The 14,693-nt window shown below is 38.1% G+C and overlaps 2 protein-coding genes across 6 annotated transcripts; one reads left to right on the forward strand and one right to left on the reverse strand.

Moving 5' to 3' along the window:
• Positions 1–10,303, reverse strand: LOC128621176 (testis-expressed protein 26). Of its 5 annotated transcripts, XM_053646752.1 has the most exons (9): positions 10,264–10,297; positions 8,643–8,750; positions 8,421–8,544; positions 7,914–7,995; positions 6,633–6,795; positions 4,450–4,582; positions 4,086–4,241; positions 2,789–2,950; positions 1–2,680 (listed from the first exon to the last, which is right to left on the reverse strand). In XM_053646752.1, exons 3-9 carry the CDS (start codon positions 8,431–8,433, stop codon positions 2,544–2,546), a joined length of 846 nt encoding a protein of 281 aa, XP_053502727.1. In that variant the 5' UTR covers positions 8,434–8,544; positions 8,643–8,750; positions 10,264–10,297; the 3' UTR covers positions 1–2,543. The 5 variants fall into 5 exon arrangements, with proteins under 5 accessions (XP_053502727.1, XP_053502728.1, XP_053502729.1 ...); XM_053646753.1 differs by lacking the exon at positions 8,643–8,750 and having other exon boundaries at positions 10,264–10,303; XM_053646754.1 differs by lacking the exon at positions 8,643–8,750 and having other exon boundaries at positions 10,255–10,300.
• A 641-nt stretch (positions 10,304–10,944) lies between these two features.
• hmgb1b (high mobility group box 1b) lies at positions 10,945–14,479 on the forward strand. Its single transcript, XM_053646757.1, has 5 exons — positions 10,945–11,077; positions 13,123–13,279; positions 13,401–13,546; positions 13,642–13,816; positions 13,905–14,479. The coding sequence occupies exons 2-5, from the start codon at positions 13,133–13,135 to the stop codon at positions 14,031–14,033; spliced, it is 597 nt and encodes a 198-aa protein (XP_053502732.1). The 5' UTR covers positions 10,945–11,077; positions 13,123–13,132; the 3' UTR covers positions 14,034–14,479.
• The last annotated feature ends 214 nt before the right edge of the window (positions 14,480–14,693 follow it).

The following is a 14,693-nucleotide window of genomic DNA, read 5'->3' on the forward strand; positions in this document are numbered from 1 at the left end:
ATCTCAGATAAAACAAAGGCAACCTGAGTAAACACCAAATACAGTTTTTAAATGATAATGTTATTTATTGAAGCAAGTACCAACTGGACCTGTGTGAAAATATATTTGCCCCAAAGTTACTAAGTCCACAAAACTGCATTCATAATGGGGTTCAGCTGGACTAGACGCAACCAGGCCTGATTACTGCAAACCCTGTTCAATCACATCAACACTTAAATAGAACTTTTTCAACAGCATGAAGTTGCTTAAAAGGTTTTTACTCTGTAACACATTATGCCAAAATTTAAAGAAATTCCAGAAATGATGAGGAAGAAGGTGATTGACATACATCAGTCTGGGAAGGGTTACAAAGCTCTTTCAAAGGCTCTGGGACTCCAAAGAACCACAGCGAGAGCCGTTATCTCCAAATGGAAAAACTCGGCACGGTAGTGAACCTTCCCAGAAGTGGCCGACCTTCCAATATTCCTCCAAGAGCACAGCATCTACACATCCAGCAAATCACAAAAGAGCCACATCCAATGGCCTACAGGCCTCTTTTGCATCAGTAAAGGTCACTGTTCATGACTCCACTATTCATGACTCCATCAGAAAGACACTGGGCAAGAATGGCATCCATGGAAGAGTGGTGAGGTGAAAACCACTGCTAACCCAGAAGAACATTAAGGCTCGTCTGAATTTTGCAAAACACACCTTGATGATCCTCAAACCTTTTGGGAGAATGTCCTGTGGACTGATGAGTGGAAAGTGGAACTGTTTGGAAGACAGGGGTCCCGTTACATCTGGCATAAACCAAACACCGAATTCCACAAAAAGAACATCATACCTACGGTCCAGCATGGTGGAGGAAGTGTGATGGTGTGGGGATGCTTTGCTGCTTCAGGGCCTGGAGAACCTGCAATAATTGAGGGAAACATGAATTCTGCTCTCAACCAGAAAATCTTAAAGGAGAATGTCCCTAAGTTGAATCTCAAGCGTAACTGGATTATGCAGCAAGACAACAAATTGTTGCTAAAGGTGGCACAAACAGATTTTAATTTTAAGGGGGCAATTAATTTTTCACATGGGTGATAGGTGTTGGATAACTTTTTTTTGCTTCAATAAAAAATAAATAAACAAAAACTGTATTGTGTGTTTATTCAGTTTGCCTTTGTTTTATGTTGTATTTCATTTGAAGATCTAAAATTATTTAGCATGAGATATACACAATAACAGAAGAAATCAGGCAAATACTTTTTCACAGCACTGTAATTACATTTAATGTTGTATAACATATATAAACAGTTGTTCCCTCATCGGCTTCTTTTTTCTTTCTCTTGAAGTTACATTTGCATTTACATTTATTCATTTAGCAGACGCTTTTATCCAAAGCGACTTACAAATGAGGAAATACAAGCAAAAAATAATTTGATTATTTTGTAAAAGTTTGTAAGATAAAATAAAAATGCAGCTTCTAACATTAACAAAAAATGCAAATCCCACTTTTTCCCACTAATTCTAATGTTATCATTTTTATAGTAACAACTCACAGTGGGACTTGTATGTCAGATATACCACATAATCTAAGACTAATTATGAATAGATTACAAATGTGTTGTTATTTAACAAAAAAAATGTGCAATTGTTCATATGTTGACGCTCACGTAGCATTTATGGAAGGAGTCTCTATGCTTCGTAAAGGTCAGTACATTTTCCACCATGGCAAGGGCTTCACCACAGAGGAGTTTTTGCTTTCTAGTTTCTCTGTAACAAGATAAGCTGTGTGTGTGTGTGTGTTTGAGAGAGAGAGAGAAAGATATTTTAGATGCTATAATGTATGTATAATTGGGACTAACTTGTTTGGAGGTTCCACAGTGTTAACCGTATCTGTAAATGGATAAAAATGTTTCGTTCTTTAATTTATTTTTTTTTACTTTAAATTGATATGGTTTAAGAGAGAGAAAACACTTCAGGCCATACTGTTATAGGAAAATAATCAACTGGATGGTATCAGGATATTTGCAGTAACTCTGCTTCATGTCGGGCTACATCACGTCTCCTTCTTGTTGATTATTTTCTTATAATAGCACACCCGCATGTGTGCTGATTTCTCTTCCCCAAGACTTTCCCATGTAGGAAAACGTAAAGTTACAGATTTACCTCTGACTGTTATGACACACTGACACTGGAGACTCCTTCCATAAATGTAAAATAAATGTCCCCTCACAGAAGCATCACAATATCAATGATTATGCACATTTTGTTAATATGTTTGTGTGGAATGTTATGCATTAGCATAAACCTAGAACTATTGCCAGAGCACATGTTATGGAAAATTAATCAACACCTTCTGATCAATCAGGATACATTAAACTGATTGACTCAGTTGTGATGTTAGCTACTACCTGACAAGGAACTGACTAGTATGTATATCTGGTGTATGTTAATATGCAGGTAATGTGCGGACAAAAACTTAATCCTTAACATCTATCTGAACAGCACAATCCATTGCAATAGAAGCAATTTATTATTTTCTAGCACACACACATACACATCATGGGAATCGGTCACAGAGGCCCAGGCCAGATGGATATCCTGTCTAGTGCTGCAGGAGGTTGTGTGAATGCCACTGGCTCCATTATTTTCTTTCCTTGACCAGGTGGACTTTGCTTTTTTTGCAAAAATGTTTGCACCAACATTTTTTCTGTTGGAAGGAAAATAAAAGAAATCAAGCCTGTTTTCAATTAAATCCTTTTTTTTTTTTTTTTTTTTTACCCATTATAGATTACCCATTATTTCATATATTCCTCACCCTTTTCAGGTAAATGCTTGTAGAAGTGCTGGAGTTCCTCAGGCTTGAGAGAACTGAGCACTGAAGCAAAGTCTGTGGATTTACCACTGAAGTGTCTGTCGTAGGTGGTCAAGGGCTTCGTGCTTTCCTGGTTAGTGATATGCTTTGGAACTACTGTAGGGACTAAAACATAAAAAGGAGAGACAGTTGAGTTCTATAGTAAAATGAAGACCTAGGCTGTGTCCGAATATCCCTACTACCATACTATACAGTAGGTGAAAATAGGTACGCCAAAGAAGTAGTATCTCCGAATTCTCAGTATTCATAAAACAGTAATATCCGGATGACCTATTTCTTCCACCGAGATTCTGCATCGTGGAAGCAATGGACACTGCACTATCCAATAAGGAAACAGGAATGGTGCAGAAGAGCTGTCAGAATCAAAAATGGCAGAAGGCAGCTCATCTGCATTTTTTAAGTTGTAGGTCACATGACAATTCCAGCATGGAGGATGTAGTACATCCAGATTGTGTTCATACTACACACATATATACTGATCAGTACGTACTTTATCAATGGCTAAGAACTGGGTATTGAATCAAATGCAGTAGGTACTGTCACAGTACGTGATTTCGGACGCAGCCCTAAAAACAAAATCTAGCTACTGAATGTAAAACAGTAATAATTATCTATATCTATATCTATGCTTTGCATAGAAAAAAATAAAGATTAAACAAAGTATGATAAGCTCTTTAATGAAACACACCGTCACATGTAACATTATTTAACATGGGAAAGGCTTCACCACAGAGGAGTTTTTACTTTCTAGTTTCTCTGTAACAAGACAAGCTGTGTGTGTGTGTGTGTGTGTGTGTGTGTGTGTGTGTGTGTGTTTGTGTGTTTTTATCTCATTAGCTTCGAGAGAGACAGAGAGAAAAAATGTTTTTTAGATGCTATAATGTACATATAATTGGAACTAACTTTTTTGTAGGTTCCACAACATTAACCATAACTGTAAATGGATAAAATGTGTCATTCTCTATTATTATTATTTTTTTTTTAACTTTAAATTGATATGATTTAAGAGAGAGAAAACACTTCAGGCCATGCTATTATGGGAAAATAATCAGCTAGATGCTTCATATCCGCTACATCACGTCACCTTCTTGTTGATTATTTTCTTATAACAGCACACCCCAGTGTGTTTTATTCCTTAATTATTAATACTAAATTTTTAATTTAGAAAAAAAGACACTAATGTTTTTGGGAACACTATTCCAGAGTGCATTTTTTCATGACATTAATTGCTAAAGCTTACCTATCCCCTTTGATGCCTCAGGGCGGGATAAATTTCCCCGAAATTCCGGTCTCTGAACAGGCTTACGATAGTTGTATCTCATCTCAGTCTGGATGCATTGAGGGACCTCAGGGATGTGCTTAACAGGATCTAAGGCTCTATGGTTCATCATCATCCCTGCAGATGAGAGGAAATATGCCACCTAAGATATCATAGATGCTGGGTGATAGACAAGCTGATATGATGAACCAATGAGAGATATAATATATATAAAATACTTTATAATACACAGATGTTTTGTCAAACTACACACCAATATACTGGTTTTGAGCATAGACAACATTTCAGCATGTCTCCTTCAGTATAGTTAGTATTCCTACAGTACCTTGAGGGATGCCCAAGAAATCAGTTCTGTATGTTGACTTGTACTGAGCAGACAGAACATGTTTGACTTCATCCTCAGGTGGGGGGTTTTCACAAAGTTTCAGTCCAGGGGGACGCCTCCATACCATAAAACTCTGGAAGTGATAACATTTTTGTTTTTACTAATGTTGCATTCGACTGAAATTGATAATTTGAATTTGTGACCTAGGAAAAAAAAAACCAAAGAAAATGCCCTCTCAACTCTCATCAGCGCTGAGTTTAGAACATGACATCAAATCACTAATCCTGCTCACATCAATAGTAAACAAAGAAGAACTTTCTTTAGATCAATCAACATACAAATATTATTTTTTAAACCTATAACATTAGCTATACAGATTGCTGTTTTGGGGCAGTAAATATACATGACTGCTGGCTATATTGTTGCTAACAAAAGATGAACATGGAAGCATCTTTGTTTTCCCACTTTTTTGTAGATCGAACGCATGGAGGTAGAAAATGATGTAATTCTAAGCTCCAACTCCCTACTTCCAAGTTAAGTTGAGCACAGCATAAGAAAAGAAGAGTATATAGATAGGGCGCATGGTCGCTTAGTGGTAAGCACGTTCGCCTCACACCTCCAGGGTCGGGGGTTCGATTCCCACCGTGGTCCTGTGTGTGTGGAGTTTGCATGTTCTCCCCGTGCTGCGGGGGTTTCCTCCGGGTACTCCGGTTTCCTCCCCCAGTCAAAAGACATGCATGGTAGGCTGATTGGCATGTCCAAAGTGTCCATAGCGTGTGAATGTGTATGTGATTGTGCCCTGTGATGGATTGTCACCCTGTCCAGGGTGTACCCTGCCTGATGCTCCCTGGGATAGGCTCCAGGTTTCCCCGTGACCCTGAAAAGGATAAAGCTGTATAGAAGATGGATGGATGGAGTATATAGATTTGCCTACACTCAGGAGACATTTTATTAGCTCTCTCAATGTCAGTGGTCAGATCAGATATTATCTGAGTGGCGGTCCATTCTCATCACGGCAGCAACACTCACATAGCGGTATGTGGTATGTAGATGCTAGAATGAGTGAATGAAACACAACAGCATTTTAGGGTTCTTTAGTCACCTCAGTGAGAGTGCAGGGTAAAGAAACTGTTTGTTAACAAATAATATCTTAACCGCTGTCACTATCGCTGCTCTGAGAATGGTCCATCATCCAAATAATATCTGGTCCTAAGGTGGTCCCTTTCTGTTGACAGATGGCGATACAGTGGGCTCCTGTGCTCTTTGAGTGGGAGAAATGGCATCTGATCTGTTAATCAGAGTGACACTGGCCAATCAGAGCTCATGAATGTGGAAGAGGGCAGATAGTGCTTTCCTACAAGTGTGTTATGCTGCCCTGTGAAGTAGCATGAGCAGCAATTTGAAAAGATGCTGTGGCTTCATGTGTCACTTCCTCCCCAGCTGGCTTGTGGGAAAGAATTGGCAAATGACCAAAAATTAGGAGAAAATGTAGGAAAATATCCAGCAAAAAAATCAAGTCAAGTGGGGTTTTATTGTCATCCCACTGTATAACTTGTACAGTATACTGTACATTTGAGTGAAATGTCATTTCTCCAGGACCATGGTGCAACACAACAATATAGTAGTACAGTACACAAGACTATATAAAGTGCAAATACACAACATTGCGAGATGAATGCAGGACAATAAATACACCGAACGATATAAGCAAAGCAATAAATAAGCAGAACAACAAACACACAGAGCAACAGATAGACAAGGACAACAGAAGAGTGTTATGCAGGAAAGCTATTGCAGCAATGTTCTGTATACTACTGTGTAGTGGAGTGCAGTAAATCTAGCAGCAATATTGGCAGCAAAAAGAGGCTCATAAATAAAAAAATTAAAAGACTGTGTGGGTGAAGGGGGGTGGGGGGGTGGCGCTAACACATTGTGCATAGCAACAGATCATCTATGTACAATGTGCACGTATAATCGATAAAATAACTGATAAAATAACTGCTGAGTTATAGTAAACATAGAAAGACTTGGAGGATGGAGGATTGAAATGTATTTTGTTTCTCTGTAAATTACCTGTTACCAGGTTTTCAGAAATTCCTACATTTATTACTGCACTATGCTGTAGTTCCCCCTGGAGCTGGAATATACATGCAGATGTACACATATAAACACATTCTTGTCACCTGGCTTGGGTGTGGGTTGTTTCTCCTGTTGCCAGAGGCTGTCCCGGTCCGGATACACTCAGGCTTAGATGGAGGTTTCCAGCTAAAGTCTTCGCTATATCCAGTGACACCAATGGGATCGGCCAAAGCATATGGAGTTCTATAGGCCCTGGATGTAGGAGGTCTAATACAATGAGAAAACAGAAACACTTGTTGAATCCTATGCAATAATTATAATAGCAACAAAATACACACTCTCCATTTTACAGTGCTGTGAAAAAGTATTTGCCATGATTTCTTGTTTTTGTGTGTATCTCATACTAAATTGTTTCAGAAATTAAAACAAAATCTGTGATAAAACAAAGGCAGCCTGAGTAAACACAAAATACAGTTTTTAAATGATAATGTTATTTATTGAAGCAAAAAAAGTTATCCAATACGAACTGGGCCTGTGTGAAAATGTATGTTACTAATTCCCCAAAGCTATGGAACTGCATTCATAATGGAGATCAGCTGGACTAGACACAACCAGGCCTGATTACTGCAAACCCTGTTCAATCAAATCAACACTTAAATAGAACTTTTTCAACAGCATGAAGCTGGTTAAAATTATTTTAAAAATCATGATGAGGAAGAAGGTGATTGAAATATATCAGTCTGGGAAGGGTTACAAAGCTATTTCAAAGGCTCTGGGACTCCATAGGACCACAGAGAGCCATTATCTCCAAACGGAAAAAAACGACACAGTAGTGAACCTTCCTAGAAATGGCCGACCTTCCAAAATTTTTCCATAAACATAGGGACTATTCATCCAGCAATTCACAAAAGTGCCAAGGACAACACCAAAGGAACTAAAGGCTTCTCTTGCATCAACAAAGGTCACTGTTCATGACTCCACTATCAGGAAGAGTGGAACATTAAGGCTCACATGAATTTTGCCAAAACACACCTTGATGATCCTCAAACCTTGAGTGGAACTGTTTGGAAGACAGATGGGTGATAGGTGTTGGATAACTTGTTTTGCTTCAATTAAAAAATAAAATAAAATAATAACTGTATGGTATGTTTACTCAAGTTGCTGTTGTTTTATGTTGTATTTTGTTTGAAGATCTAAAACTATTTAGTATGCGATATACACAAAAACAGAAGAAATCAGGAAATACTTTTTCACCGCACTGTAACTGTTTCATGTCTGAGACTTTTCTGAAATTTTCATTTTTGCAACGTCTACAATCATAATATTTTACAGAGTATCTCTGGAATTATGTTTGTGTACTTCCTATTTCCAAATGCTAGGCCTACCGTAAAACTGGAATCGGTGAACTGGGTCTTTCGACAAAATCCCTTTTCTGCGAGGTCTCATATGGGTCCCATTTTCTGACATCTTAAAAATTATAATCAGTACAGTGCTGTTAACTGAGACCACCAGATATCCAAAGTCAGAGGACTAGTATTACTAAATGTAACCTTAATTAACTTAGGCATACTCTCTGATATAAAGGTGTCAACATGTTGGGAAAGGTAAAGTACAGCTTTTACATCTTTTGTACCTTCATGTATCTTTATGCCTGTAAAAATTAGGGTATATAATAAGACCTCTAATTACACCACATGCAGCTTCCCAGGTGAAAGATACATACTAAAGGTACAAAAGATTGTCCCTTGATGGTACCACCTTAGCCACGAGTATACAGTTTGATATAGTTTGATACAGTATACAGTTATTGATACCTTTATTTCTGAGAATAAATATGACTACATTTTAAAAGTGTGTAAAAATGAATAAAAAAAGATCTTTAAAAAACTAACCACAGCTGGCCATATTTTTTGTTCTCGATTGAGTTGTCTGGTCACCACTGGATCCTCTTCTGTAACAGATGACTTAAAGAATTCTGATCAGATGATAGCATCCAGTTTCTGGTACATGCATGGTCTAAGAGAAAAAAAAAAAAAAAAAAAATGTAAATATAACAAAAGATTTCATAATTATCACAGATATTTGCACTTTTTTTTTCTCCAGGGATTCTTTACCTTTTATAATGAATTCAAACAAGATGTGCGCTGGTGCAGTGGAGTGAAAGTGCGGTTGTTATAGGAGACGAACAACAACAACAAAGAGGGTGCTGAGAGATTGGTGGACTGCAGGGTTGCCAGGTTGTAGAGCAGGATATCCATGTTTCAATACAGACACAATTTCACTGTGAATCTCCCCTAGCTGTTATTTAAATATAGGTGTATTTCAACACAGCAATTTAAATGTATTTATAAGTAAAATCACATTTTTATTGCAATGTGGTTAAAACGTGTACTGAACACTCTCTGAATCTGGCAACGCTGAGTCAGACCTTTTAACCAGTCAGCAAGCAATAAAGTAAAATTAATAAAATGTTATTTTAAAAAATTATAATTTATAATTCAAATGTTTAGCTCATTTAGAATCAACTAAAACATTTCCCAGAACAAACAAACAAAAACACACACTGTGTTTACTTTGGATTTTATGATTTGTATCTCCCTGGATACTGCTTTGATAGACATTCATAGCCAAGAGTTTGATTCTATTTCATCTTTGTATTTTTATATATGGGATACACCCAGTAAAATACAAAACTTATATCCAAATCAGCAGTAGGAAAATATTCTCCTTTATATTTATTAATAGGTTCAATTCAACAAGAATTTATAATCCCATCACAATCTAATGACTAAGAATCACTTCCTGTGTAATAATCCCCCCCAACAAAAAAATAGCCTCTCTCATTTAATAGTACTCGTACTTGACATTTAGGAGCAGTCTTTCTACTACAAAATGTGTGTACTATAAACGTCTAGCACAAATGACTGACTGGCCTACTAAGATGAAAATATCTTATAACCATGCTAAAATTTACTTTTCTGACTATAATCTAGTTTTCTACATTCAATTGTTTGAACGTGGCTCCACCACATGGTCAGCACTGAGAATTACACATGCATTACTCTACTAACGGTGAGGACTTGTGTCAAAATAAAATGACAGCGTGTTTCTTCACATCAGTATTTGCCATGTAAAAAAAAACAGACCCGAGATTCGAGAAACACCCAGTCTATGGGTCTGGTTTTTTTTTTACATGGCAAATATTGATGTGAAGAAACACGCTGTCATTTTATTTTGACACAAGAAGACTTATTTCAAGGATGGCAACAGCCACCCAGTGGCACCCATGTGGCCACACCCCTGTTCTTTTATGCTAGTCTTGAGGTAAAAGTTTTGCAGGCCTGTACCTTTTATATTTATTAAAGCTGTAAATATAACTATAACTGTAAGTTTAGTCACAAACTAACCAACAGCTACGATATTAAAGGTGCAATAGTCTATTTGTTTTGTTTATTTCTTACTTGTACGGATAGCCTAAAATATATCGAACATGATAATAATAATAATAAAAAAGCCATGGCTTTAGCGAAAGTGACTCAGAAAACCCTGACTTCTGGTCCTGAATGCTTGTTTGTATTTGGACGCACCTCCTGCCAGTCATTTTATAGACACTTTATGGATCACCGTAGAATAGATCCTAGGGGCAGAGCTTTGTGAATATGGACAGGAATCAGTTAAATATCAAACCCACCTAACCATTAAAGACCTAATCTTGTCTAATCTTACCCAATGTACCTTTAATTGAAGAAACTCACACTGTCAGCTTGCTGCTCTGTGTGACCAGACGCACTAAGGTCTGTTGCTATGGTCACCATAAGCCACGCCCCCTGTCAACAAGTTTAACCCTGGGGGCAGGGGTATTTCTTTACATATTTATTAATAAATATTTACCATAAGCATGCATTTACTATTGGGTATTGTTTTGTGAAGTTCATAAATAATCTCACTAGAATATGCGTATCAAAGTATATGAATATTAAATGTTTCATTTTTACCACTTTTAAACTGTGAGTAAACAATAAACCGTTTTAATCGGCTAGTGAGAGACCTGTTAAGCCATTTTGTCTTTAAATCCACCACACTCCATCACAAAGGACTCTACTGTGAGCTCTTTATTTTTCCAGATGAATCACGTCAAATATCTTCCCCTATCTCCTTCATACAGACTGTTATATATATAACGTGCTTCTTGTAACCGTGTGTGTGTATGTATGTAGTAGGCTTCCGCTACTACAAATCTGTATGTAGGCTAGCACTGGACTGGAGACTTTTTCAAGTTAACCCGCCATTCAAAAAATTATGACGTTTCTTCGAAGAACCAACCAATCCGCGCTTGCCCCTGCTATGTCCTATAGGCCGCTCGCAACCAATCGGAAGCTGCTCGGACTTGGCGGTAGCCAATAGGAACTCTCCACTGTATTCCGTATTCTCTTGGGCAGAAGGACGCAGACACGCGCACTTGGGAAGAGCGCGCGACGCTGTTGTATTGTACTTCAATCTACTAATACACACAGAATATCTACGGATAGAGGAGCCAGTTTTCCCCTTGGTGAGTTTTGTTAAAAAGAAAAACAACAACAACAACACACATATGTATATATTTGACACAGATTCGTTTGTCTAGTCTCTAATTATCATGGCGTTTTCCGAAGATTTCCTTTGTTAGGAGGATGTTTGGTATTCAAATAGCCGGCCCATCTTTTGTCAGAGTCAATTTGCCGTTAGCCAGCCATCCAGTCTGTCAGTCAGTTTGTAGCTATAGCGAAACTCTATATTTATTAAACGCACAAGAATTTGCTGCAACCCGTGACGTCGTGGGTATATCTACGATTTTCCCCGGCGTATCTAGCTCAAAGTAAGTTTTCTGCGTTTTTTTTTTTTTTTTTCCCCGATAGCGCATTAGCATAGCCTGCTAGCGTGAACGTTACTAACCGCCGGCCATTTCACTTAGCCGCTAAGCTACTGGCTGCATCCCAAATGGCTGCGTGCTCCCTCCATAACCGCACTACATACGCTATGAAATAATGCTTTATGCACCCTAGATAGTACAAAGCGCGTTTAGTGGGGAGCCATTTGAGATCGAGCCCTTGTGTGAGACGGGGAATTACGCTTTTAATATCACAATGCTGCAAGGGCGGTATATACATATATATACATTTGTTTTAAAATCTGAAAACCGGAAATATGTAGAATTACATGGTTAATTTACAAAAAAAAAAGCGAGAAATATATTTTTTTCCCACCTTGACCAAATGGAAATGTGTGCAAGTCAATAACGTAATATGGCAGATAGATATTATTCAGCGCGTCACTGCGTTTTAATGAGACTGGCGGGGGATGGGAGCGCCCAATACAAAAAAAATAAATTGTTTACGTCGGAATTTCTTTACGGAAATCATACAATGAGGTTGAATCTTTAGCGCAGCCAGATGTGTGGGTTTATTTGCTTTGTAGACATAAAGGCAAAAGAAGCCGTATTAGTATGATGCTTGTGATGTGTCTGAAGCCCTCCTCTCATTAAAATGATCCAGCAGCAGCACATCTCAAGTCCACCAGCTTTGTCTTTCCACTTCGAGCTGGATAATATTGATCCAAGCTAGGATGCTGAACCCCCCCCCTTCTCTCTCTCTCTCCCTCACTCTCTCTCTCTCTCTCTCTCTCTCTCTCTCTCTCTCTCTGTGTGTCTCTCCACCCCCTTCCCCCAATGGAGCCAGTGTGTGGCAGGCAGCCATCTAGAGACTGCAGACGGCTAAAGAATGAGTTTTTTTTTTTTGTTTTTTTTCTTCTCTTTCTTCCTTTATTGAAAACTGCGCTTATTACATGAGACGGACAAGATGCCTATCATAAGTACACCAAAACGGACGATGCAAGCTCCTCGGTTTTTGCCTGCTTCTATTACACGCATTCCTTGTCTGTCTTTCTTGTCATCAATCTTCACAAGTGAACCTGATCAACAAAACCATCGAAGGCACCAGAATGATCTTGGTACACAAGATTCGTCAGTTACCGGGGGGGGGTGTGCTTTCTTTCATGAACAATGTAGAAATATTATTGTTTAATCATACTGTCTAGACTGACCATCTTTGCCTGTTTAGATTTAATGGATTGCTTGAATATTATGCATTGATTAAATGGCTGAAATAAATTTTTTAAAAAAAAAAGGACGTTTAATATTCAGCTGGAATTGAAGTGTACATGAATTAGAGGTCATTCTTATCTTTCACCCCGAGCTCCAGACTGTCTTTATGCCTTGTGCATGACTGGAATTGAAAAGCAGCCTTGATTGTGAGAGGTGATTATTTAAATAAAGAGTATTACTAATAACTCCTCTGTGCTTGAATTATGTTCCCTTTGTTCTATGTGTGATGTCTGGTAAAATATAAAAGGGAATTTTTTTATTTTTATCGAGAACGACTGACTGACACTTAATAATGAAACTTAGATGGGCTTTTTATCCTGTAAAAATGGTCAGCTAATATCAGTGATCTCAGTGGTCAGATTTGTTTGAATTTCCTTGCCAAGATTAATGATTTAACTTTCCAGATGGTTGTATTTAAACAGCTCATTAATGCCCGTACAAATATTCCTTTGTAGATTAGTCAAGATGGTTAAGGATCCAAGGAAGCCTCGAGGAAAAATGTCCTCTTATGCATATTTTGTGCAAACCTGTCGTGAGGAGCACAAGAAAAAGCACCCGGAAGCTTCTGTCAACTTCTCTGAATTCTCCAAGAAGTGCTCAGAGCGATGGAAGGTACATGATGGGTGCCAGAAACCTTTTAATTTGCATATCGATTGTAGATTTAAGCATATCCTTACCCAGTTTTGATAAGCCGAAATGTGTTTTTATTATAACAGAGTGATTTCCTTCACAGACAATGTCACCCAAAGAGAAGAGCAAGTTTGAGGACATGGCGAAGCAGGATAAGGTCCGTTATGAGAGAGAGATGAAGAACTACATCCCTCCCAAGGGGGAGAAGAAGAAGCGCTTTAAGGACCCCAATGCCCCCAAGAGACCTCCGTATGTGCAATTCACTGAACACTGTTTTTGTACATACAAATAAATAAATAAATAACGAACTGTGTTAGAAACATGTATGTTCTCTTATCACCCAGGTCAGCATTCTTCATTTTCTGTGGTGACTATCGCCCCAAGATCAAGGGTGAGAATCCGGGCCTGACTATTGGAGACATAGCCAAGAAGCTTGGGGAGATGTGGAACAGCTCATCAGCAGAGGTGAAGCAGCCTTATGAGAAGAAAGCTGCCAAGTTGAAGGAGAAGTATGACAAGGTGAGGTTTCCTCTCTGAGACTGGCATTTGACATGTGCGACTATTTTCCCTTAACTAAGCATATGAATTAAAATAAAATAATTTCTAGGATATTGCTGCATACCGCACAAAGGGCATTGCAGGCCTGTCCAAGTCAGATCCTGGTGACGACGATGACGAGGAAGAGGACGAGGAGGAAGACGATGAGGACGATGATGATGACGAGGATGATGAGTAGTTAATGATGGAGCCTGGTTTTTCGTTCATGCCATAAACCCAATTGTACACGATTCACATCTTCAAACGTAATACAACAGAACCAGTTGTTAGGCGTGTATATGGGACGTTTTTAAGATGTACAGTGTTATTCTCCTTTTGTAAAGTTAACACTATGTGTCTTCAGTCTGGTTTTTTTGTTTTGTTTTTGGTTAGTGGTAGCTCTTGCCTGAAGCAGTTTAAGGGGGAGGAGAACTGTTTCTCTGAAGGTGCATAGCACAATTATACAATTTCCGTAGATCTGTAGTGCATTATCATATTAGTTTTTAAACTTATTTTTTTTCTTTTTGTATTTGCTGTCATAAGGTCCTTTAACTGTACTTTGAATACCACTCTAATTACAAGAATGCAGCTTTGTTTGACATTCAAGAATGTGTCCAAAATAAACATTTTCTTTTTTTAGAAAAATGTTTCACCGGTGTCTTTTGTTTACTGTTCTTCTGTTTGTGCATGTTTAACACATGACCTCTTGTAAGCTGATTTTAGACTGTGCTTTGTGAGATGTGCAAGCCATAACTATTTATTTATATTTAAATATTCCTTAGAAACAGTTCCAGTAGTCACACAATTATCGGTTCTTACTCCACCCCCAGGAGTAGTAAAGATAAGGCATTTATTTGTT

This window comes from Ictalurus furcatus, chromosome 17, assembly GCF_023375685.1.
Source record: "Ictalurus furcatus strain D&B chromosome 17, Billie_1.0, whole genome shotgun sequence".
In the NCBI taxonomy this organism is placed as follows: Eukaryota; Metazoa; Chordata; class Actinopteri; order Siluriformes; family Ictaluridae; genus Ictalurus; species Ictalurus furcatus.